This window comes from Artemia franciscana, chromosome 8 (genome assembly GCF_032884065.1).
Source record: "Artemia franciscana chromosome 8, ASM3288406v1, whole genome shotgun sequence".
Lineage (NCBI taxonomy): Eukaryota > Metazoa > Arthropoda > Branchiopoda > Anostraca > Artemiidae > Artemia > Artemia franciscana.
Genome location: NC_088870.1, coordinates 39,243,031 through 39,268,930, shown reverse-complemented (window position 1 = coordinate 39,268,930; position 25,900 = coordinate 39,243,031). Strand labels below are relative to the sequence as shown.

Genomic DNA, 25,900 nt, shown 5'->3' with positions numbered 1-25,900 from the left:
TTTTCTACTGAAAGTGAGGAGCAGCATTAAAACTTAAAACAAGCAGAAATTATTACACATATAAGGGGTTTACCTCCTCGTAAGACCTTGCTCTTTACGCGAAAGTATTTTTAGTAATTTCAACTATCTATTCTACGGCCTTTGTGATTCAAGGGTTATTCTTATGGAATTGGGACAAAATTTAAGCTTTAGTGTAAAGAGCGAGGTATCGACGAGGGGTGAGCCCCCGCATATACACAATAAAAATACGAATATAGAAGTTCGTTACGTAAGTTAATTCGTAAATTACGAATATTCTTATTAATGAAACTGTTCGTAAAAAATTAAAAGTTCTAGTTGCTTTTTTAAGTAATCGAAAAATTGAAGGGCAACTAGGCTTCCTCCCTCGGTCCTTTTTTCTCAAAATCTTCCGATTAATTGCAATTAATTAATATGCAAATTTTGTTTTAATTATTTATTTGCGAAAAGCCAAGATCAAAACATGCATTAATTAAAAAACGCGCAGAAATTTAATAAAAAAAAACAAGTTTTTTTAAATGAATGTAAGGAACGACATTAAAACTTAAAACGAACAGAAATTACTCCGTATATGAAAGGGGCTTTTCTTCTTCAACGCCCCACTCTTTACACTAAAGTTTTTTAATGTTTTAAGAAGTAAAGTTAAGAGAAAGAGTCACACTTTAGCGTAAAGAGCGAGGCCTTTAAGAGGAAAAGCCCCTTTCATATACGGAGTATTTCTGTTTTTTTTTTTTAAGTTTTAGTGTCGCTCCTTACTTTCATTTAAAAAACTTGTCTTTTTATTTAATTCCTTGTAGGGTTCTACTGATATTTGAAATGTCATCAGCGCACCCTATGAGCGTTACATACATCCGGAATACAACAAAAGTCGTTGTGGCTCAGCACTGCATTTTGATTATGGTACTATTGAAGAACAAAATATTTGATTTGCGTTAAAGAATGTTAACATGAACAGTAAAGAATGTCAGTAAAGAACTTGATTCACTAAGAATATAAAAATGCTGTTTTTACAATAGATTTGTAGACAGAAAGATAACAAAGTGAAATGTAGATGAAATAATCAGAAAATCAAAGTTGCAAATAGCTCATTTAACTCCTTCCTTGCCAAAAATTGTCATGTTTACAGCATTGCCGGACAAAATTTAAAAACCAAAATGAACCATTAAAAAATTTAATTGTGACCTAAAGCAGTAAATACATATGTTTAAGTTATAAAACTGAAGCGCTCCGAAATATCGTGAGGAACGAAGGGTCAATGACTTTCAGAAATCCTACACATAGGTGGCGCGTGCAAAGAGTGGCAGAACTGTCCCAGTCGTTACGGAGACCGTGCTACGTGTGGCAGAATTGTTGTTAGTGTGATGGAGCTGTGCAGCACAGGTGGCGCTCCGAGATGTATACCAGGAAGCGGAAAGCGGGTGACACCTCAGTAAAGAACGTAACGGTTGCCTGATTTTCGTGATGGTGCGAAATTTCAATTTATTTTGGAGTTCATTTCAACAAGAATAACAAGTAGCAATAAATTTCATCTATGAACAAATTATAATACTTTGCTAATTGCTGAGGCCCTTGGAAGGTTTTTTTTTATGGTTTGTTAATTAACAAACACAAAATCTTGAAGCTCTTTCCTTTGGGTTTCTTTTTAATTGTCACTTTTTTCCACTTTAAACTATGACCTTTTGTCGTTTTCTACAAAGGGGAGTGATACTGAGCAGAGAAGAGGAGAGGCTGAGGCCTCAAAAAGTATACTTTTATTGTTTAACTATCAGTGAGCCTACAGATGAATATAGAAGGAGGGGTGTTGGGTAATTTCACTTAATTGTTAGAAATATTTTGATTTTATAAATCAAAATAGATATAAAACAAAACTGGGGTTGAAGGAGAAAATGTTAGCCTGACACCCATTTTAGAAATCTTGGTATCAAACAATTCATAGGAAGAAGCTGTATGTAAAGAAGGGACCTTTTCAGTAGCAGCCCAGCTCTTCGAAAACGAAATATTTATTACAATATATCCATCAACAGAATTTACTATCTACAGAATTTACATATTTACTATATTAACATTTATATATTATGTAAATGTTGAATTAAAAAGAAATAGTTGTGGGACATCAAGTCATGGCTAATTGGAGAAAAAGCCAAGACAGATAGTCCAACTGAGTGAGAAGAAAAACCTGGCATTAATTTCTCCCCGTTCATTCCCGACGTAACTATCTCCCACTTATGCTACACCTCTCATGTCACTCCACAATGCCGAACTAGAGTCAATCTGTTGGGGGGTCTCCCCGGATCAGCACACTGGATTCCACCATTGTTTACATATTAACAGAATTTACTGGTAAATATCCAAACTTTATCAAATCTAAATTTATTCATCGAAAATTATAAGCAATTGAAAATTTGCATATTTTATGAAAAGGAATTAAATACCCCCTCCCCCAAAAAGGTAAGATCTTGGTAGAAATTGAACAATGTATGAGAACCCCAAAATCCCCAATCAATAAAAACACAAAAAAATCCAAAAGAAGGATGGTCACGTGTCTGAATCCCACTTATATTCAAGGATAACCCTGGGTTTTCGTTAATCAGCATATTAAAAAGATCCGGCAATCTGAACGAGTTAGCATAAACACCTCTTACCGTAGAGATAGAAACCAACCACCCATATCCAATACATTTAATTACAGACGTTTCTGGTGGTATGGCGACGTACTCTGATGCCCTTACTGCATAGATTCCAAGAGAGCATCTCATATTTCATTTACAGAATAACCGGCTTTCAAAGAAAATCTTTGGTCCCTAGCCTCAAGTCTAGCTTGGATCCAATTTTCAGGCTAAAAAAATATGGTAGATGCTAGAATTAAGACTGATTGTCAATCATCGAACCATTAACTGCCGGTAAACCCTCTCAGGAGGGTCTTCCGGCAACCCTCTATATCACAGGCAGTACATATCACAGGATTTCAAACGCCACAAAGACCCAAGGACTTGCAATGTACAACAAGTGCAAGTAAGCTCAGGAGGGAGTCACCCTTAAGTCAAATGATGTATAATTAATATTTGTTTTAATTTTCACTGTCACTCTTTACTTTCATTTCCAAAAACTTATTTTGTATTTAAAATTTGCTTAAGAGGGTTGGTTCGTTTTTGCTTTTTTTTGCGAAAGTCTCTGCGATTTCTTCAGGAAAGATGAACTATAGAAGGTCAAAATAAGCCAAAGAACAGAAAAATCAGAACTTGGATAGTTTTGTGACTTTTAATCGACTAAAGCGATGGTCAACCAGGCTGCTCGCTTACATGGCTGATCTTTTTAGCATAAGGTTAAATAATTGAACAAAAATTAACACACAAAAATTTTAAAGCTCTTTTTTTTCACCTCCTAAAATCATCACCTGTTTATTTGGCGTTTTATTTGCACAGAAAGTTTTCTCTTTTAAGAAGACCGGTTTTGTTGTTTTTATGATAGCCTTTCTGTTTTTTCTACAAGAAAAAGAATTTGGGGATAGAAGGCTAAAACAAAATAAAAGACAGGAAATATTAGAATTTCGAAAAAGATAGGTTCTTGGAACAAGGTTATTTCCACATTTAATTATTAACTTTTTTTTACTAACAACCCTCTAATTATTTTATTAGCAACCCTCAATGCAGCAACAATTTGCGTAAGAATAACAAGAGCTAAGAGCTCATATGGCACTTGTAACGAGGTCGGAAGAGCCAAGAGCCAAGAGTTCATATGGTATGAGCTCTAGCAAAATTCTAAGAATCAATAGATTATTTAAAAGGAAAATCAGAGGCTTAATGCTGGTCGGGATTTAAATTACGAGCTCTGAGTCACGAGGTCCTTCTAAATATCAAAATTCCTTAAGATCCGATCACCAACTCGCAAGTTAAAAATAACTCAATTTTTCTAATTTTTCCTCTCCCTTCAGCCCCCCAGATGTTTGAATCGGAGAAAACGACTTTATCAATTCAATTTGTACGGCTCCCTGACACGCCTACCAATTACAATCTGAACGTCCTAGCACGTCCGGAAGCACCAAACTCGCAGAAGCACTGAACCCCACCATCTAACTCCCCCAAAGAGAGCGGATCCAGTCCGGTTACGTCAGTCACGTATCTACGACATTTATAAGCATTTTCCAAGATTTCTGGTTTCCCCTCCAGCTCCCCCCAATGTCAACAGATCTGGTCGGGCTTTGAAATAAGAGCTCTGAGACATGAGTTCCTTCTACATATCATATTTCATTAAGATCCGGTCACCCGTTCTTAAGTTAAAATACCTCAATTTTTCTAACCTTTCCGAATTAACAACCCCCAGCTCCCCCAAAGAGAAGGGATCCGTACCAATTATGTCAATCTCGTATCTATAACTTGTGCTTATTCTTCCCATCAAGTTTCATCCCGATATCTCCACTTTAAGCGTTTTCCAAGATTTCCGGTTTCCAAGATTTCTGTTTCCCCCTTCCAACCCTCTATGTCCCCGGATCCGATTCGAGTTGAACATGGAGCATATGAGACATAAGATTCTTCTACATATTAAGTTTCATTGAGATCCAATCACCCATTCGTAAGATACCTCGATTTCACGTTTTCCAAGAATTTTGGCTTCTCCCTCCAACTCCTTTCAATATGACCGGATCTGGTCGGGATTTAAAATGAGAGCTTTAAAGCACAAGATCCTTCTAGATATCAAATTTCATTAAGATCTGATCACCCGTTCGTAAGTTACAAATACCTCATTTTTTCTAATTTTTCCGAGTTACCCCCCCCCCCCCCCAACTCCACCAAAGAAAGCGAATCCGTTCCGGTTATGTCAGTCACCTATCTTGGACTTGTGCTTATTCTTTCCACCAAGTTCCATCCTGATCTCTCAGCTTTAAGCATTTTCCAAGATTTTTGGTCCCCCCCCCCTAATGACACTGGACCCAGTTGGGATAAAAAACAAGAGACAGACCGACAGAATTTGCGATCGCTATATGTCACTTCGTTAATACCAAGTGCCATAATAAAGCTACGCAGGCCAAATTTTCTTTGGATAACGAATTTTCTATTTAACCCAACCGGTGGTTTTCCAACTGATTTTTTCGTGTTTTTTTTGTTTTTTTTTAGCCCTGTACATAGAATTCAGAGTACAAAAAGTCGTACCATTGATTGAATGAAGAACTTATTTAGTTTGAAAATTTCAAAAGATATTGAAGCGCCATTTGATTAGTTGAAGTGCTTGGAGTACAGATCTGATGTATGTGTAGATTTTCGGCAACTACCTATCCAGCTAGGGATGCATACTCTCAAAACAAAAGTGCCCAGAGGTGGTACAAATATATGAGCTGTCAACCACTATTAGGGGTAAAATAGTCCACAGAAGAGATGCAAGCCATCCTACCTGTATTTAATTTATGAATGGTCATTCCCCAAAAGAAAGAGTGCATTTAAATATTTTTTTTAATGAGTTTTAAATTTGAAAACTTTCCCTTGTGGGTGTTTGTTCACTGACAGTGTTTAAGGAGCCGTAGGACAATGTGAAAAACCCCATCACTGTCGAAAATAGTGTTTCTTCTTTTCGTTTTTATAAGAAGAAAGGTTTATGCATCAACAATAACCATAAAAGAACCTGAAGTAAAGCATCGAATTTCAGTACCTCTAGTCCATAAATTGTTTAATAAAATATGAATAGCCCTTAAGTCTTGCGGTACGTTAAATGAAAATGATAGAAATATCAAATTGTAAAATTGTCTCAATTCATGTTGTTAAAATCTCTCTTTTAAGCTTAGATTAGTCGTTAATCTTTGCAGGTACTAAATACCACACGACAAAAATTTTAAGTGGCAAGAATTTCTAAATAACTCAAGTCCAAAAACCAACTAATATTATTTGAATAGCCCATAGTCCTTTTAGTAAGTCAAATACCAAATGAAAGAAGTCCCACACGAGAAAAGTTTCTCAGTACCTCCAGTCCGAAGATCGTCTAATAACATTTGAAGAGCCTGTAAGTCTTACAGTACACTAAATGAAAATAATAGAAATATCAAATGACAAAATCTCCTCAATTCCTCTTGATAAGATATCTCCTATAAACTTTTATTAGTCGTTAATCCTTCCAGAAATACCAAACTACAGAAATATTAAAGTGATAAAAATTTCTAAGCGTCTTTAGTGAAAAGCCATATATTGTGATTTGGTTAGCCCTTAATCCTTACAGAAAGTCAAAAACAATTGATAGAAATATCAAGTGACTAAAACCCCTCAGTTCCTCTTGATGAAAACTTTCTTACAAGCTTTGAGTAGCCGTTAATCTTTCCAATTGTCAAATTCCAAACGAAAAAATGTCAAATGGCAAAAATTTCTAAATATCTCTAGTGCAAAACCATCTTCTGTGTTTTGAATAGCCCTAAAGGCTTGCAGTAAGTGAAATGACAAATGATCGAAATATCAAGCAGCTAAACTGTCTCAGTTCCTGTTGCTAGAAACTCTCTTGCAAGCTATGAGTAGCTGTTAGTCATTGCAGGTGTCAAACGACAATAGTAAGTAAGTAGTAAGTACTTTTATTACCCAAAAATTCACCGGAATTACATCGGAGTACGAATGGAAAAAGTAAAGAAAATAACACTACGAACATAACCATAAGCAAACACACACTATGCACAAAACAAAACTACTGACACACGATAGCTAGCTACGGGTTCATCCTTCCCTTAGCCTTTTCCAGGAAATTCTCTACGACCCGGTTAATGCAAACTGTTGGATCGGACACTCTGTAATTACGCAGGATATATGAGTTCTTCGTCCACGGAGGGAGTCTCAGAAGGAACTTCGCAAATCGAAAAAACAGAACTTTTACTTTTGTACATTTGGCGGACGACAAATAATTCCAGAAAGGTGCTATATACCGTACATGTGGGAGGGCAATGGCATTATACAGCGACGCAAGAAATCTACGGCAGAATCGATGTCTGTTACCAATGATTGATCCATAAGCAATCTGAATTTTCGCCTCTAGGTGTCGTAAAAGCAACGTTTCTGTCGAGTAGAAGCTTCGACCAATTGGTAAACCAACGTATGTAATGCTCTCACATGGCTTAACAGCTGAATCACATAAAGGAATTTCTTTCTCATAATACCCCGCGTTGAAGAACAGTACGGCCGATTTAGACACATTAAATGATAAACCTATTTTACTATATTCCCTACTCAAAACATAAAAATTCTTCGATAGTCGATCGGCTGACCTGTTCAAATTAAGTAGGTCGTCAGCATACGCCACAACGAAACATCGATCCCTTTTGAAACACAAGACGTAGCTACCTGGGATTGTGTCGGCAGAACGCTATTGTCATACAAAGTCGGAGACACAACTGAGCCTTGCCTGACCCCGTTTACAAACTGGTAGAACAACGGATTCAGCCGGAAATGAGGGTATTTTAATTTGCGCTCTAAGGTTATTGTACATATAATAAACAACTCTGACAATACACAGACTTAGCCCTTGTTTATACGCTTCTAAAAGGATCTGCGCATGCACCAACGACTCAAACGCCCGGCTTACATCAAAAGAACCAATAACTAATGGGTCACCCGTTGCCTCAGAATCAGTCAAACTAGCAGCAAGGGCGAACAGAGCATCAGTGCAACCAAGACCTACCGTAAAGCCAAACTGGTAGTTTGGCATTTGGCAACAGTTTCTAACATTTGCAATATAAGCATTTCAAAAAGCTTACATAAAAATGGCAACACAGTAATTGGGTGATAGGAGGAGCATATATTAGCTGGCTTCCCTTTTTTCAGGATGGGCGTAACTTGTCCTCTACAGAAAACGTCGGGCACAATACCGACTACGAATATGATCTGGTACAATAATGTTAACACTTCATATAAAAGACGAGTACCATTCACAAGGTGAAGTGCACACAAACCGTCAACTCCACGCGATTTTTTCTTTTTCAACTTAAAGACATTTGCAGTTACATCTGAAACAGTTACGGTGAAGTCCGGAAGACTCGAATTTGATAGCACAGATTCAAGTTGCTCGATATATGGCCATGCTACACTGGGACCTGGGGCACTAAATTCGCTCGTATAGTAGGCTCACCAGTCGTTTGGGTCACAAGGCATGGACTTAGGCGTTTTCTTGGCGGTCTTTCACGCGATCTTTCCATAGACGACTTGGATCGTTGATTATTCTCTCTGTATATTCATATTTCACATTTGTACGATGCTGCTTGAGGGCTTTATCAAATTTATGTTTTGTGTGTTTACAGAGACAATTCAACACACCGGATTTTGGGCGACCACCTTCCCTCCATACCGAGAACCAAAACTTAGCATCTTGACACGCTTTTACTAGCTCTTGAATCTTTGAGAACCCAGGGACTTCAGTATATCTACAAATTTTCCCAACGGGAATAGCAGCCTTTTCTGCGGTTAGTAGTGCATGGGTGATTTCAGCACAAAAGGTATTGACCTGTATTTTAGTTTCTTGGATATTCTTTTGCACGTTGGCTTGTAGGAGGTTATATGGTACATTGATCTTCTGCAGTGTCTTGTCGAGCACTGTCTGATAAAGAGGAAAGTCTGCCTTTAACCAATCCTTTATTTCGTAGCACTGTGAAGAACTTTTTTCCTTAGGAATACACACATTAACACATGCTTCAGTAGGGATATGGTCGGCGGAGTGACTTCCCATTACTACGCTAACTGTGCCACTCACATTTAATGTGCATGCGACATAGCTATATTTGAGACTGAACCACTAGTGTGTACGAAAGTAAAATCATTGTCTTTTGGAAGCACACGATACCGAATAAAAAAAATAGGGGATTCTGTGAGACACACCTCCGTTCTTGTTCCACGACACGATCTTAGTACTTGCATGCTGTTCATTCATCGGAGCGTTTTTGCTTTGCAATTTGTTTTTTCATCTCAGGACATTGGAATGACTGACAGGTCACAACCTTGCAGTGCGTCAAGTGATAAATGATTGAAATATCAAATGACAAAATCATTTTAGTTCCTCTAACTAAAAACTCTCTAAGAAGCTAACAACCTTGCAGTATATCAAATTTCAAACGACAGAAATGTCAAATTACAAAAATGTCTCAGGACATCTAGCTCAAAAACCGTCTAACGTGACATGACTAAGCGACATTCTTGCAGGTTGTCAAATAACAAGTTACAGAAATGTCAAATGTTAAAAATATCTCAATAAGTGTAGCTCTAAAACCATCTAACCTGATTTGACTAGGCGTTATCCTTGCAGGTTGTCAAATGATAAATGACAGAAATTTCAAATGACCTCTCTACCTCTTGCTCGAAAACCGTCTAACATCATTCAACTAGCCCTTATTGTTACGGTATATCAAATGACAAAAGACAAAAATTTTACAAGCTCAAAAAATGTCTAAAAGGACTTTATCTACCCTGTGCCAAATTTAGGCTAAATTTAGGCTACGCACTTTGAATGTCTGCAAGTTTCTCTGCTTTTTTAAGTATTGTTATTGATAAATCCTAGAGCAAAAACTATTCACTTAAGCTTAGAAAGCTTACTCATCGGTGAAATTGCGAAAATATGAGATAAGCCTTTTCATTTATGAAAAAATAGTGAGTAGACCTTTATACTCTAATTTTCAATTTAATTCCCATTGAGATTCCTAAATTTAATCCTAACTATATACGGAAAGTTGACTTTCAATATCCCATTTTTGTGCAGTTTGATGGTGTCTAAAAGAAAAATACAATATCTTGAAAGTCATTTGTTAAAAAAAATTTTAATTAAATGATAAATAATTCATCGACATACCTGGTAATATGTAAACATTATAAAAGTTCCAAAGGCCTCGCCAGGTATTCACTGAACCAATAAAGGCAAATAAGTTGTACAAGTTGAAAAAAACTAGTCTAGTAAGACCGCTAACTTCACCAAAAAAAAGGCTTGCTGGTTTTTGAGCTGTCATCATTAGGATTGAACAACTATATCCAAGTACCTAGGATAAATAAGAGTAAGAATAGTATAACCATTTATTGTAAGTAATATTATCATGTTATGGTATATGTCTTATACTTACCATTTTTTTACACTTACTATTTATATTTACCAATTTATGAATAATATTTACTCTTTAATAGAACCACAATTTGTTACGATAATGAATTATATAAAAATTTATTTCATCCATGAGTCAATAAATCGCTTTAAGAATGCAAATTAAATAAAAAACTAGTTTTTTCAACTGAAAGTAAGGAGCGACATTAAAACTTAAAACGAACAGAAATTACTTCGTATATGAAAGGGGCTGCTTCCTCATCAACGCCCCGCTCTTAACGCTAAAGTTTGACTCTTTCTCTCAACTCTTCTTTTTAAAACAGTAAAAAACTTTAGCGTAAAGAGCGGGTTATTTTAGCGTAGTTTAGCGTAAAGAGCGACAGTTATTTTAAAGTGACAGTTAAAATAGCCAATGGTTCATTTATGTATATTTCTTTAATGTATTGACAAGAAAACTAATGACAATGAAAATTGTCATTTTCATTGTCAATTTTCCAATTGTGAGACATGTAGGGGACTTGCAAGGAAAGCTCGGCTGTTAGCTCATAATCATCTTCGGCAGTGAGGGTTTGCAAATTTTGCTATTTGGTGTACCTATTATTTGTCTCCAGTGTATTTGATGGTAAGACCGAGTTGGTTCCAGTGGTAAGACATGTAGGAGACTTGTAAGCAATAATCGTCTGTTAGGCTACAATCATCTTTAGTGAAGAGGGGTTTGTAACTTTTGCTAGTTGGTGTTGCCTACCCATACTCACTGTAACCTAGAATTAAGTGTTTACGCAACGGGTACAAACGATAACGTAAAACAACGTGGAAGTTTCGTAATAATTAATAGAGTGTCATCTAAGGTATTTTGTAAGATTATATAAGATATTTTTCAAAGTCTTGATCCGTCACGATCCGGTGGTATTAACTTTGACACGATTTTTGAATCAATGCATGTTTTGATTTTGGCTCTCCGCAGAGGAATAATTAAAACGAAATTTGCATATTTTTTTTTTTTTTTTTGGCTAAATGGCTTTCTCATAATTTTGATCGAATGATTTCGAGAGAAAAAGAGTGGGGGAGGAAGCCTTGTTGCCCTCCAATTTTTTGGTTAATTAAAAAGGAAACTAGAACTTTTAATTTTTTACGAATCTTTTTATTTGTAAAAGATATACGTAGCTTATAAATTAGCTTACGTAAAGAACTTTTTATTCTCATGCTTTTATTACATATATGAGAGGGTTCGCCCCCTCGTCTGTACCTCTCTCTTTACACTAAATCTTAAATTTTATCCCATTTCATTAAGAATGACCCCTGAATCACAAAAGCCGTAGAATAAATAGTTGACATTACTAAAAATACTTTAGCGTAAAGATCGAGTTATTAGGGGGAGGTGATCCCCTCATATGGGCAATAAATTCTGTTCGTTTTAAGTTTTAATGCTGCTTCTTACTTCCAGCTGAAAGTAACTTTTTCCTATTTATTTTTTCATTGTTTTTTTTTTAATGCTAGTAAATCCTGCGCTCCCTTCATGGAAATTTTCTTCCCCCATGACAAATTCCTCGATGGAAAGTTTCCCCAGCATATCTCCCTCTTCTCAACCCCTCCCCCAACCAAAAGAATCCTCCTGAAAACGCCTTTACACTTCACAATAAACATTACTATATGTAAGCACTGGTCAAAGTTTGTAACTTGTAGCCCCTCCCACGGAGACTGTGGGGGAGTAAGTCGTCCCCAAAGACATAGTTATAAGGTTTTTCGACTACGTTGAATAAAATGGCTATCTCAGAATTTTGATCCGTTGACTTTGGGAAAATAATTAGCGTGGGAGGGGGCCTAGGTGCCTTCCAATTTTTTTGGTCACTTAAAAAGGGCACTAGAACTTTTCATTTCTGTTAGAATGAGCCCTCTTGCAACATTCTAGGACAACTGGGTCGATACGATCACCCCTGGAAAAAAAACACACAAACTAACAAACAAAGAAATAAAGACGCATCCGTGATCTGCCTTCTGGCAAAAAATACAAAATTCCACATTTTTGTAGATAGGAGCTTGAAACTTCTACAGTAGGGTTCTCTGATACGCTGAATCTGATGGTTTAATTTTCGTTGGTGTAAGTCATAAGATTCTATGACTTTTGGGGGGTGTTTCCCCCTATTTTCTAAAATAAGGCAAATTTTCTCAGGCTCGTAACTTTTGATGGGTAAGACTAAACTTGATGAAACTTATATATTTAAAATCAGCATTAAAATGCAATTCTTTGGATGTAGCTATTGGTATCAAAATTCCATTTTTTAGAGTTTTGGTTACTATTGAGCCGGGTCGCTCCTTATTACAGTTCGTTACCACGAACTGTTTGATTACGGTAAATACATTTATAAAGAAAAAACGAAAATTTCAAAAACCGAATAGCTAAATTGACGCCCTAAAAATAATAAATTAATAAAAATCCACAAGCCAAGGAATTAGAAGAAAAATATTTGAAAAAAATAAAAAATGAAAAGTAAGAGCAACCCAAGTCCTGCTTGGGTTGCAGGCCCAGCAAATAGATACGTCAGGAGAGAAGTGAAATGGGTTATCAAGATAATATAAATAAACCTTTCCATGAATTCTATTTGGTATAAAATTTACCCTGGCCTTCAAGAAGAACTAAGAAATAATGAGTCTATTTGAAAAATAACGTAAAAAAATGTAAAGCGCATATCAATCTTCAACAAAACTTTACAAAGAGAATAATATACGCCACAAAAATAGACTTTTATAAGTTTTCTTCTGATGTGGTAGAAGAGGGGGAAGGCTAAAATCTCAAGTTTCCACTCTGAGACTTTTAAATGCATGTTTGTACAGCTGCTGTAATATTTATAGGCTTTTATTTCATCATCTTCAAAACCAATTTCTCGTCATAATTACTTTTTTCTTTTATTTTTTGCCAATCTTTAAGCTATGATTGCTGTGTAGCGTCTCCCTATTAGAGAGGGTTTTTTGACACATCCACTGACATAGATATAGGGAGTCTGGGTGTCAAATTCAATATAAACTGTTAATTCACTAAAATGACTTATGCCTTCTCCGAAAAAGATTCTGGGTGTGGCCCTTTCGAAGGGAAAATTTTCAGAAGGATCATTGCTATTTGGGCACTCACAATTGCTGTCTTTAAATGGAAAATCATCAATAAATTATTATACTGATGAAGAAGTATCTCAATTTAAAGCCATTTCTCCTTAACCTGATACTATGTAACTAAAGTATGGCCCTCCAGCTTGAACTTAGCTCTACTCTGCTTGACCTAACTTCGAGTTAGATCCAAGTTTTGAATGTATTTTTACAAGTTTTTCATGAAAAATGAAGATCTAATTCGAAAATTTAAGGGGGCAGAAATTATCTGTTTTAAGAAAGGGGTTAAACCTAAAAGAATCAAAAGTACTATGATTTAAAAACTGAACCTATTTTGAACAGAGATTGCAATGAACAATGAGGCCAAGCTTAAAAAGAACAGAATGTGACACGAATATGGGTGGTATTGCCTCCTATCAATTTTCACCTTTCTAAATACTAGAGGGTCATGTGCTTTTTACTAAAAAAAAATGATTGCTTTTCTGATATTTTTATTTAGCCAATTGAGCATTCTACGAATTTTAAAGGTACATATTTAAAATGAATAAACGGTAGAAATTAAGGGCACTTTAAAAAGGTAAAAACTAAGATCTTTTATGTCGATTCTATTGTGCCACAAACAAATTTGGTCTTCTGTCCTTAAGGCTGCAAGGTCCTTAAGACTACGCTTTACTGAAAATTGAAGAAAAGCGACAGTTATTTTAAAGTGACATTTAAAATAGCCAATGGTTCATTTATGCATATTTCTTTAATGTATTGACAAGAAAACTAATGACAATGAAAATTTATTGCATGCAAGACTAATAAACTAAGCTGGTCCTTAGAAGTGTAGTGACGTAATAGTTCCTAAAGTTAGAACAGTGTTATGTTTAAAAAGCGATACCAGTACTATTATATTCATTTTTAGTTTGATTTCATTTTGATTATTATTTGTGTTATGTTGCATATCTTTTGGTATTTTTGTGGGCTAATTTTTTATTGTTTTAATTTTTAAGGTTATTGGTAATTTTCCGTGCCAGGGTGGTACATCAAGAGATTGGTGCCTAGACAACACAAAACTCAGTGGTCGGTATGCGACAGTTTGTTTCTTGGTGTTGTTGTAACTTTTCAAGGGAATATTTGTATTTTATTTTATTTATATTTGTTGCTCGAACACATAGTTTTTGCATATTTTAATGCTTATAACGTGGGCTAATTAGGGTTTTAATAATTTTAGTGTTCATCAATAGTAAAAACATAGTAACAGTTCTATACGATGAACCTTAGGGAAAATATAAAACAAAATAAATAAAAAATATATCGGAAATGCATGGTTCTTTATTGTCAACACTATTGTGCTCATTATGATATGCAAAAACAATAAATATTACTTTTACCATAAAAATTGGAGCAGTTTTCACATCGTTTTTTTTTTTTTGGATTGGAAGTGGAAGTAATGGCAAATAAGACACTTAATCTGAAGAGCATAAATGGGATTCGGGAGGAAGATCGATAAGCTTCATAAAACAAACAATGCAGAAGTTTTAAAAAGAAGATATATTGCTAGTGTCCTCAGTGGCATCGTTTTGGGAGGAAAAGGGGGTAGTGGCCCCCACCAAATAATTTGGAGACAAAGAATTATTACACGGCTCATGCCTCTTAACTCTCTGGATTTGGATCACTCCCTCCTCCCCAACAAAATCCTGGAGCTATGTTCCTGGGTGTCCTCACAGCTGTCGTTGCTTTTAAACTTTAAATATATTGTTGTTTTTTTTCTCGTAGATACTGAAAGCGTCTTAGCGTTTGTTCAAGAAATATATCTTTCTTTTAAATAGACCCTAATATACTAAATTGTATTCTAATTGTATTCTAATTTTGATTTGGTGCTCAAAAATTCTATTCCATTATACATATTTGCATAACTAGCAAAGGAGCTGCTAAGGTAATAGCCACAAAAAGAAGAAAAATTCTCTAGTGAAGACGAGTGATTATTGCTCATACATGCTCGCTGTATAATCATAGAGCCCCCATGAAACCCCTAGAATGAGCCCCAGGAATGATGATCTACCCAAAATCTCGTTATTTAAGTGTCGGATGATTTGCCCTCGACCACACATTACACTCCCGGCCGAAGGCATTGAATCAGGAGCTTGGTACCTGCGCAACGCATGCCATTGGTCAGCATGCCAGAAAGTTTAGTTTAAGTTAAGTTAAAAAAATTTTTTTAGTTTTCTTACTTTTTTAACAGCTAAAAAAACTAAAAAAGTTTTTAATTTTTAGTTAGTTTACTTTTTTAAGTTTAAAAAAGTTTAGTTTACACAGAAGAATCAATTATGTTGACGAGATAAAATGATAGTTCATCCATATAGAAAGGGTGTTGGTGAGATCATTACTTATAAAACTATCATGCTAAGAGAAGTGAATAATAGATATGGAAAAAACTGAGAAAAAATATTTGTTGATGTACTATCCTTATATATTATATATAGACTTACTTATATATTATTATATATTATGTATAGTATGTATATATATGCTTACTTATATTATTTATATTATATTATATTAGTTACTTATATTATTATTTTAATTATATTACTTACTATATTATATATGCATGTATATATATGATTACTTATATATTATGTATAGGCTTACTACCTGATGCATTATAACCGAGAAAAGCCAGAAAAAATTTCTAGAGCCCAAACCCCTAAGAACTAAAATAAAAAGCTCTGTAGAGCTGCAAATTAATTAAACAATAATTAATATAGATTAATAAATCAATAAATAATAAATTAAATTAATAAATTAAATTAATTTAGTTAAACTAATAAATTAAATTAATAAATTAATAATAATTAATTAATTTAACAATTTCAAAGAAGTGAAAAGAGCCTCTTACATCCTAAGAAACGGAGAAATAGTATAATACCATGTCTTGCTATCTAATTTGGCAGAGCATTGTGCTTCGTAGGAAATTTTGTTTATTGCATGAAATGTAATAGTGCAAATGCAGAGAAGATAATTGGAAAAAAAAAATGTTTTTCAATATACTTACAATTGATCCCCATGCAGACTTTTCAATAGCATCTGGAAATAAAATAAAATCGAGCAAGTGAAACGAGCCCCTCCACACAGCAACAACTAAATATCCACAAAAGCAAACACTGAACATGGAGTCAAGTAAAGCTTTCGCAAAGCTTGATTCTACCTGAAAAAAGTTTGATATATTGTAGAATAAAATTGGTGCCGATAGGAAGAAGAGAATCGGGTATTTAGTATGAGGTCCTTTGCCCTTATTGAACAAAATATACATTAAAGAGGAAATTTGCAATACTCTGTAAGATTTTACTTTCCTTGAAGCAATACATGTTTTAAAACTTATATTCTCAGTGAATTCCACCTCTTCAAAAATTTTGTTGATAGCATGATTCGTTGATTAGAAATTTCCAAATTGAAGTGACTAACAACATTCAACTTAAAACATTTGATTTAATACGTATTTCAAGGTAGATTTAAAACACAAATTAGCAAGAGAAGTAGTAAGATATAAAGATGGTTTTGTGAAAATACTCAACAGGTTAAAAACCTAAGGGTAAGACTTATATGCCTTCTAATTTATCATAACATTGATGTTCACTTTAGCGAAGAGTGACCTGTGTTTAGTTACATACAAGCTTGGTAGATTGGTAGCCGGAGTGGGGGGGGGGCTAGTGAATAATCAAAAACATTTTAACTTTTACACTGGTTTCACGGATGCAGGTTCAATAGATATTGGAGTCTCACACGCGTAATTTCCAAGGTAGTCGCATTATAGGGCCTCCTTTGTTTCATAAAAACGAAGAGGCATTTCCGTAAATGTTTAGATATGTTCCTAGTACTTATTGTAGTGGTGGGACTGTATCCACCTAGAATATGAAGTAATCCTGCTCGTTTTTTTTAAGGGTTCTTTAAATTTTATATAAAGAACTTTTCTTTTTAATCGAATACCGATTCAATTCAACGGTGAGTTGTGTAATTATTAGTGTCCCAGGGATGCGAAGATTCTTCTCTGGTTGCATTTCTGGGTCTATCAGTGAGAAAATAAAAATTAAAAAAGCAGAAAACAGCCTCATTAGAAAGCTTGGTTTTGGCAGATTCTAGCCAATTTTTGTCACACCCATCCCCTAACAAATGCTTAGTTCACAACCATGAATCTATCGTTTTCTTACCCGGTTGAAGAGTTAGCAGCTCCCATCCTTCTTTCTGTCTTTGGGCTTCAAAACTACAAAGGGAAGACTACTTTCCTGTGGTCCTAATTATCATACGTCAATTTCAACTCGGTTAAACGTACTTGAATTTGTACTAAAAGTTCGGACAAGGAGAGGGTATGGTAGTTTGGTGGGTTAAGGGCCCAAACAAGTAGCTCCTGGGATAGGTAACTAAGTATATAGTATTATCTCGGTTTAAACAATGGAAACATGCGCATTTTATCTTTTATATATACATAAAGAATGGCAATAGTTTGGGCATTTGTCGTTTAGCCTGCGTGGGCTACGCAAAAACAACCTATATTTTGTTTGTGCCTTGCATCTGCTTAGAATTTGAGATAAATTACTGACCTTTAAAGCAATATTAGAGATATGCTCTGCAATATCTATTCACTCCCTTATTCAAAAAAAAAAAAAAAAAAACATAAAGAGCATATTTGTGTTTATACTTAATGGTTAGACTCAGAACGTTTCCGACATAGCAAACACATTAACAAGAATTTTTTGAACAGAACCCAATCGAAATGGTTTTAAAGTACCAATGACAACCGGCCTAAAATCTCGTAGTTTAAATTGGTTAGGGGAAAATCTAAATAACCATTTGTTTTTAAATAAAGGAAAAATTGGTAATTCGGTAAAAATCGGTAAAATTGGCTAGGAGGTTACTACACAACCATATGTCTTAAAAATAAAATAGGAAAAATCGGTCGCCTTATTTGGTAAAAATCTGTAAAATTGGTTAGGTGGAAACCTGAACAACCATGTGTCTTAAAATAAAATAGGAAAAATCGGTCGCCTAATTTGGTAAAATCTGTAAAATTGGTTCGGTGGAAACCTGAACAACCATGTGTCTTAAAAATAAAATAGGAAAAATCGGTCGCCTAATTTGGTAAAATCTGTAAAATTGGTTAGGTGGAAACCTGAACAACCATGTGTCTTAAAAATAAAACAGGAAAAATCGGTCGCCTAATTTGGTAAAATCTGTAAAATTGGTTAGGCGGAAACCTGAACAACCATGTGTCTTAAAATAAAATAGGAAAAATCGGTCGCCTAATTTGGTAAAATCTGTAAAATTGGCTCGGTGGAAACCTGAACAACCATGTGTCTTAAAAATAAAACAGGAAAAATCGGTCGCCTAATTTGGTAAAATCTGTAAAATTGGTTAGGCGGAAACCTGAACAACCATGTGTCTTAAAATAAAATAGGAAAAATCGGTCGCCTAATTTGGTAAAATCTGTAAAATTGGTTCGGTGGAAACCTGAACAACCATGTGTCTTAAAAATAAAACAGGAAAAATCGGTCGCCTAATTTGGTAAAATCTGTAAAATTGGTTAGGCGGAAACCTGAACAACCATGTGTCTTAAAAATAAAATAGGAAAAATCGGTCGCCTAATTTGGTAAAATCTGTAAAATTGGTTAGGTGTAAACCTGAACAACCATGTGTCTTAAAAACAAAATAGGAAAAATCAGTAATTCTGTAAAAATCTGTAAAATTGGTGTGGAGGAAACCTGAACAACTATGAGTCTTGAAAACAAAATAGGAGAAATCGGTAATTCCATTGTTAATGAAAAAAAGCATGCACAGTCATGCAGTTATTGGTGACAGCGGGTGCAAAATTAGAAAAATAATTTAGAATTATCAGCAATAAATAAGCTAAAAACATTTGACACCAAATAGCTTAAAAAGATGGAGCTTTACTTTGAGGATGCATTTGTCTTTAGAAATTCAACAGACTCTTAATATAAAAATTTATACACACAAAAAGTGATGTTATCTTTAACTAATTAGTCCTATCTATCTATTTTTACATTTCAACGTAGTAACGTCAACCAAAATATGACTTTGCCCTGAAAACTTAATAATTTTGAAACGACGAAAGAAATATCTTAGAAAGTTGTGGTTTTCTGGTTTGATCAGACCTAACATAGTCTGGAGGGGGACACTTTTCTTATGTCTTTATCCCTCTAATATGTTAGCAAACATAGCTGGTATATGTGCAGGTAAGGCAAAGGTATACTAAAGAAAACTAATCTGTTTCGTTGGATGCTTGAATTTTGCAAGCCTATTTTAGTTTCGAAAACACTCTTGAAGGCACTAAATTTCAGCTGGTGGAGGGGGGGGGCGTTTCAAACTGAGCTCCGGAGACAGTTGCCCCCCTGTCGCATAGCAAATTATGCCTCTGGAAGACAAGTCTGACTTAAATTCTTCTGATCTCTAGGAAAAAACATTTTAAGGCAATGATTTGTTAGAAACTGACCGGTGTCTTTTTGGAAATTTTTAGTGTGGGGCCTTCTCCTTCCTCCTTACTTATCATAAATTTAACAGATAAAACTTTTTCCCCTCAAAACTGTCCGTCCTTTGGCCAACAATTTAGGCTTATTATTACTGATACCTATTCTATGATGGAAAACATTCACAAATTTGAGAGATAGGATGTGCTTAAGTTCGTAAATGTTTCTTTTTTCAAATTATAGCGAGCAATTTAAAAAACAACAGTAATAAAAAGTAAAATTTCAACTCAACTCAATCTGTCTCCATTAACAATTCATCAAATCCTAATCCGGAAGCTTACAATAAATTGCCAGCCCTGATGAAATCGTGAGACAAAAGAATGGGACTGGTGCCGATTAAGATTTTCTATTTTTTCCTCCTCAGAGTCTCCCTGAAATCCTCTTAACAGAAAACGCACTGAATGCGCATTAAGGGTGCATTCCAAAAGGTAATTATCATTAATAACTTTTAATTACTTTTAAAACCGTAATTCCAAAATTATAGATAGCAGCAACTTCAGCCCCTTACATGGCAATAAATTGTAAAAAAAAAAAAAAAAAAAAAATTGAACTCCTTTTCAAACTGACCAGAAAATAGAAATAGATTTTTCTTCAAGAATTCATGAATATAACAAAAAGCGAGGGGCGTAAAACGGATTGGGATTTGCATAACTATTGTTAACTTTTAATTACTTTTAAATTGTTGTAAATCGATAGATAGTAACGATTTCAGCCCCTTGTAAGCAAATAAATTGTAAAAATAAAACTCGTTTTCAAAACGGACATAATCTATGAATATAAGTGAAAACAAGGAGCGCAAAACGGCCTCTGCCTTACATAACATAAGTGTCAAAATGATCTAAATTATTATTGTATAAATGAAAAAAGTTTGTGAGGTGAGGAAAACGAATTACAAAGAACAATTTAGGTAAAGTCCAATCAGTTTTGCAACCCATTTTTTATTTTAAAAAAAATTGTGCTAACTGTTAATAATAATTGGCTTCTGAAAATCCCCCTAAATGGCATTACAGAGTAGAAAAAAAGTAAAAAACAATAAATACAAGAAAGTTAAAAAAAAACTCGTTATCAAAACGAACAAAAAGGTAAACAATTTTTTTTCCTCGGATGTCTATGAATATAAATGAAAGCAAGGAGCGCAAAACAGACTCGTCCTTGCATAACATAGGTGTTAAAATGATCTAAGTTATTATTGCATAAATAAAAAAAAGTGTGTGAGGTGAGAAAACGAATTAAAAAGAACAATTTAGGTACGGTCCAATCCGTTTTGCAACCCATTTTTTATTTTAAATAAAAACATTTTGCTAACTGTTAATACTAATTAGCTTCTGAAAATCCCCCTAAATGACATTATAGAGTAAGAAAAGTCAAAAGCAATAGATACGAGAAAGTTAAAAAAAAAGTTCGCTTTCGAAATGGACTAAAAATTAGAAAATAATTTTTCCCCAGGATCTATTAATGTAGGTGAAAACAAGAGGCGGAAAACAGATTGGGCTTTACACAGCTTAATCTTTTTTAAATCATTTTCCTCGATTGACTGACTTTTTGTCGTTTATGCATCTATAACTTCTATCAATTTTATTCCTACGTTATGTAAATCCCAATCCGTTTTCCTTCCCTCATTTTCACTTATATTCATAGATCCTCAAGGAAAAAATACTTTTCTACTTCTTTGTTTATTATGTGAACGAGTTTAAAAAAAACCTTTATTCATTTATTTTGTCGGTTTTAAAATAAACGTTCTCTCTCATTCTCTTGGAATAAAATAAATTGTGCTTCTTGGCATTTTAAATAAAGGTTTATTACTTATGATGTTAAGGTATTTCTATACTTTGTTATATTTTTCAAAAATGTAAGAAATTCTTATTGAAGTCTATGAAATTAAGTGCTTCAACTATGGAGCATAGCCACTAGCTTTTGGCCTAAGTATGTTTCTAGATTAGCGCTTATCGTTACTCTGACTTATTTAGTTTTGAGGATTTGAATAATACTGAAAATTAAGTTCAAATTTTTTTACGTAATTTGTTTAGAGTCTTCACGCCTCCTCCCCAATTTAACTCAACATACTTATTGATGGCCCGGAAAAACACATTATATTCTTTAAGCGTCCATGCCTTACAAAGTTAAAATATTATCCAAGACAACGCTGCCTTTTTAATAAAAACCAGTACTTTGCACAACATGAGCTCTGAACGGTTAACTGAAAACGTTAAATTTATCTAGCTCTTGAGCCTATAGACTATGTATATATAGAATGAAACGTTCCTCTGTTACCTTGGAACACTGGTAGATCAACTCTTCAGGCTAGTATGACCCATTACTCCCTTGATTCAAAGACCAAGAAGGCCAAATCTGTTTCTTAAATTTTCAAGAAAAAAAATGAAAGGAATAATAATTTGAAGATAATCGGCTGAAATCTGATTGCAATCGGATAAGCTAATTCAAAGAGTGTTATGTCGCACAACATAAATTCTTACGGGATAGTGGAATAAAACCAAAAATGTTTCCCAGGTCTTAGACTATTATTAAAGAGCGGTGGCTGATAAATAAAAGACTTGTTTGATATCCAAGATATTTCTTTTTATCAAAAGCTAAAATTTCCAGCTATACGCATAAGAAGGAAAAGAAGAAATAGAACAATTATAGGTATAGTACCAAGAGCCCAGCGGCTTCGCCATCAGGCTCCAGCACGGCTACACGGTAGGCTTCAATATATGGATTCTCATTGTCGCTTGTCTTGTAACTGCAGACAATGTGAGCCCCTTCTTGATGTCAAGGCGTCACCATATGTTCGATCCAACTACCGTGGGAAAATAAGAAGTGTTCCTTAAAGTTATGACCTATTTAGAACATTTTTGAGGCCAGAAATGTCAATGTGCCAGTTTTAAGAAAAATAACTATGTAGCTGATTTCGAGGCCGGGTCCTAGCACTAGAGTTAGGATAATCGTCCCAGCTGAACCTTATCAGCATAAACGGTTACTATACGATAAACCTTTGACGAACTTATTCAGGTCAGGATTGGAGGTATCCGACAACTTTTGGGTGAATGGCTTATATATTCCTGTCAGGACACGATTCAAAGTATTCGATCTTCACTGAATAAAAGCAATATCTAGTTATTACAATACCTAATATTCCAGTCATGGCAATTATATGAATAGATGTTTTGACTTTTGAAAATATTTTTTAGTATTGGAGTATGCATAACGTTGAAATTAATAAAATCATATATATTTTAAGTAATGATACGACAGCCTTGGTCATCCATGACCCAGCCTCCATGTTAACCAATGTCCCGTCCCCCAATTTTTGACCCTATCTGCCTTTTTACTTTTTTTAATTTAATCTTAGTTGTACTTAGAATTTTTCTCAACTTTTTTTTTCATATCTTAAAATGACATAAAATATACTTAGAGCAAAAAAAAATCATTTGTGATATTTCCAGAATTCGAAATGAAGACGATAAAGATATGTTGGTCGTGAGTTTTCCTATTCAAAAAATAATATTTACAGTGAATTTTTTTTTCTTTTTTGTCTTAATTTTTTTTGGACTTAATTTTTTTACTTCAAATTTTATGGAGTCAGAATTTTACGCCTATTAGCAGCTGGTTCTGTGAAGTGATTTTTTTTGGAAGCGTGCCATATGATGATTGGTTGCGATAATCATACCAATTTTAGCCAAGTATTTCCAAATCTTGTGTGATATTGCCGAAATCTTGCGTGGTATTATCAAAATCTTTTCATATATTATATCTTGTTTGGTATTACTATAATCTTGCAAATTAATAACAAGATTTTGTGCGTATTATCAAAATCTTACCTCATATTAACAAAAGTACTATTAACAAAGTACTATCAAAACTTGTCTGATATTATCAAAATCTAGCATGGTGCTGTCAAAATCATATGTGATATTATCAAAATTTTGCCAAGTATTAACAAAATCGTGTATGGTATTATCAAAATATTGGTTAAGATTATCAACCATCTTGCACTGTATTATCAAAATCTTGTCTGGTATAACCAAATCATTTGTAGTATTACTAAAATCTTGTCATATATTATAAGAATCCTCTTTGGTATTATCAAAATCATATGTGGTGCTATAAAAAGTTTTCCAAGCATTACCAAAATCTTGTCTGATATTATCAAACTTCTTGCATTGGATTATCAAAATCCTTTTCGGTACTCAGAATTTTGTGGAATCAGAATTCTTAGGCTATTAGCAGCTGGTTCTCTCAAGTAATTTTTTTGGAGCGGTGTCATATGATAACAGGTTCTGATAATGATAAAAATTTTAGCCAAGTATTTCCGAATCTTGTGTGATATTATCGAAATTTTGCGTGGTATTATCAAAATCTTATCAGATATTATGAGAATCCTCTTTGATATAACCCAAATCTTGCCAGGTAATAACAAGATTTTGTGTGTTATCATCAACATCTTACCTAACATTAACAAAAAGTTTTCTAGTACTATCAAAACTTGTGTAATATTATCCAAATCTAGCATGGTTCTATCAAAATCGTATGACATACCATCAAAATTGTGCCGAGTATTATCAAAATCGTGGTATTATCAAATCTTATCAGATGTAATCAAACATCTTGCACTGCATTATCAAAATCTTTCCTGGTATTACCAAATATTGTCTAGCATTATCAAAATCTTTTCATATATTATGAGAATCCTCGCTGATGTTATCAAAATCGTACGTGGTGTTAAAAAAAATTCCAAATATTACCAAAATTTTGTGTGGTATTATCAAAATTTTGCATGATATTATCAAAATTATGCATTGTATTTACAAAATCTTGCTTGGTATTACCAAATTTTGTCTATTATTATTATCAAAATCTTGCCAGATATTATGAGAATCCTCTTTGTTATTATTAAATCTTTCAAGTTAATAACAAATTTTGTTTTGTATTATCAAAATCTTACCTCATATTAATAAAATGTTTTCTACTACTAACAAAATTTGTCTGACCTTATTCAAATCTAGCATGGTGCTATCAAACTCATATGTGTATTATCACAATTGGGCCAAGTATTACCATGATTTTACGTGGTATTATCAAAATCTTGTCATATATTACGAGAATCCTCCTTGGTGTTACGAAAACATCGCAAAGTAATAACAAAATGTTGTGTTGTATTATCAAAATCATACCTCATATTAATAAAATATTTTCTTGTACTATCAAAACTTGTTTGATATTATCCAAATTTAGCATGGTGCTTTTGTAATCAAAAGTGGTATTATCTTGCCAAGTATTGCCAAACTCTTTTGTGGTATTAAAAAAACTTTGTCAGATACTATAAGAATCCTCTTTAGTATCACCAAATCTTTCAACATCATAGCAAAGATTTGTGTTGCATTATCAAAATCTTACCTCTTTTTAACAAAATATTTTCTGAAACTACCAAAAATTGTCTGATTTTGTCATAATAAAGCATGGTGCTATCGAAATTGTATCTGGTATCATCAAAATTTTCCAAGTTTTACCAAAATCTTGTGTGGTATTATCAACATTTTGTCAGATATTATGAAAATCCTTTTTCGAATTATCAAAATCTTGCAAGGTAATAAACAAATTTTGTGCAGTATTATCAAAATCTTACCTCACAGTAATCAAACATGTTCTACCACTATCACAACTTGTCTGATACTATCCAAATCTACCATGGTGCTAGAAAAAACGTATGTGGTATTATCAAAATCTTGCCAAGTATTACCATAATCTTGTGTGGTATTACCAAATCTTACAAGGTAATAAAAAGCATTTGTGTGGTATTATCAAAATCTTACCTCGGTTTAACAAAATATTTTCTTGTACTATCAAAACATTGTACTATTGTACTATTAAAACATAGCATGGTGTTACCAAAATTGATTGTGGTATTATCAAAATCTTGCCAAGTATTATCAAAATCTTGCATGGTACTATCGAAGTCTTGTGAGATATAATGAGCATCCTCTTTGATGTTACTAAAATCTTGCCAAGTATTACAAAAATCTCACAAGGTATTATCAAAATCTTGCCAGATGCTATTAAAATTCTCTTTGGTATTACCAAAATCTTGCAAGGTAATAGCAAATTTTGTTGTAGTATTATCAAAATCTTAACCCATGTTAACAAAAAATTTTCTTGTACTATCAAAACTTGTCTGATATTAACCAAATCAAGTATGCTGCTACCCAAATTGCATATGGTATTAT

The 25,900-nt window shown here is 33.9% G+C and overlaps 1 protein-coding gene across 3 annotated transcripts in view; it reads right to left on the bottom strand.

Annotated features, from left to right (window-relative positions):
- Window positions 1–25,900, bottom strand: part of LOC136030406 (uncharacterized) — a 74,711-nt gene that overhangs the window by 23,298 nt on the left and 25,513 nt on the right. For all 3 annotated transcript variants that reach the window (XR_010618273.1, XM_065709362.1, XM_065709363.1), the window contains exons 4-5: window positions 16,196–16,348; window positions 9,814–9,997 (exon numbers count right to left, since the gene is read on the bottom strand). Coding sequence is in view for 2 of the 3 variants with exons in the window: in XM_065709362.1 (XP_065565434.1) it covers window positions 9,814–9,997; window positions 16,196–16,348 (337 nt within the window). In the remaining variant the exon portion in view is untranslated. The remainder of the gene's footprint in view (window positions 1–9,813; window positions 9,998–16,195; window positions 16,349–25,900) is intronic.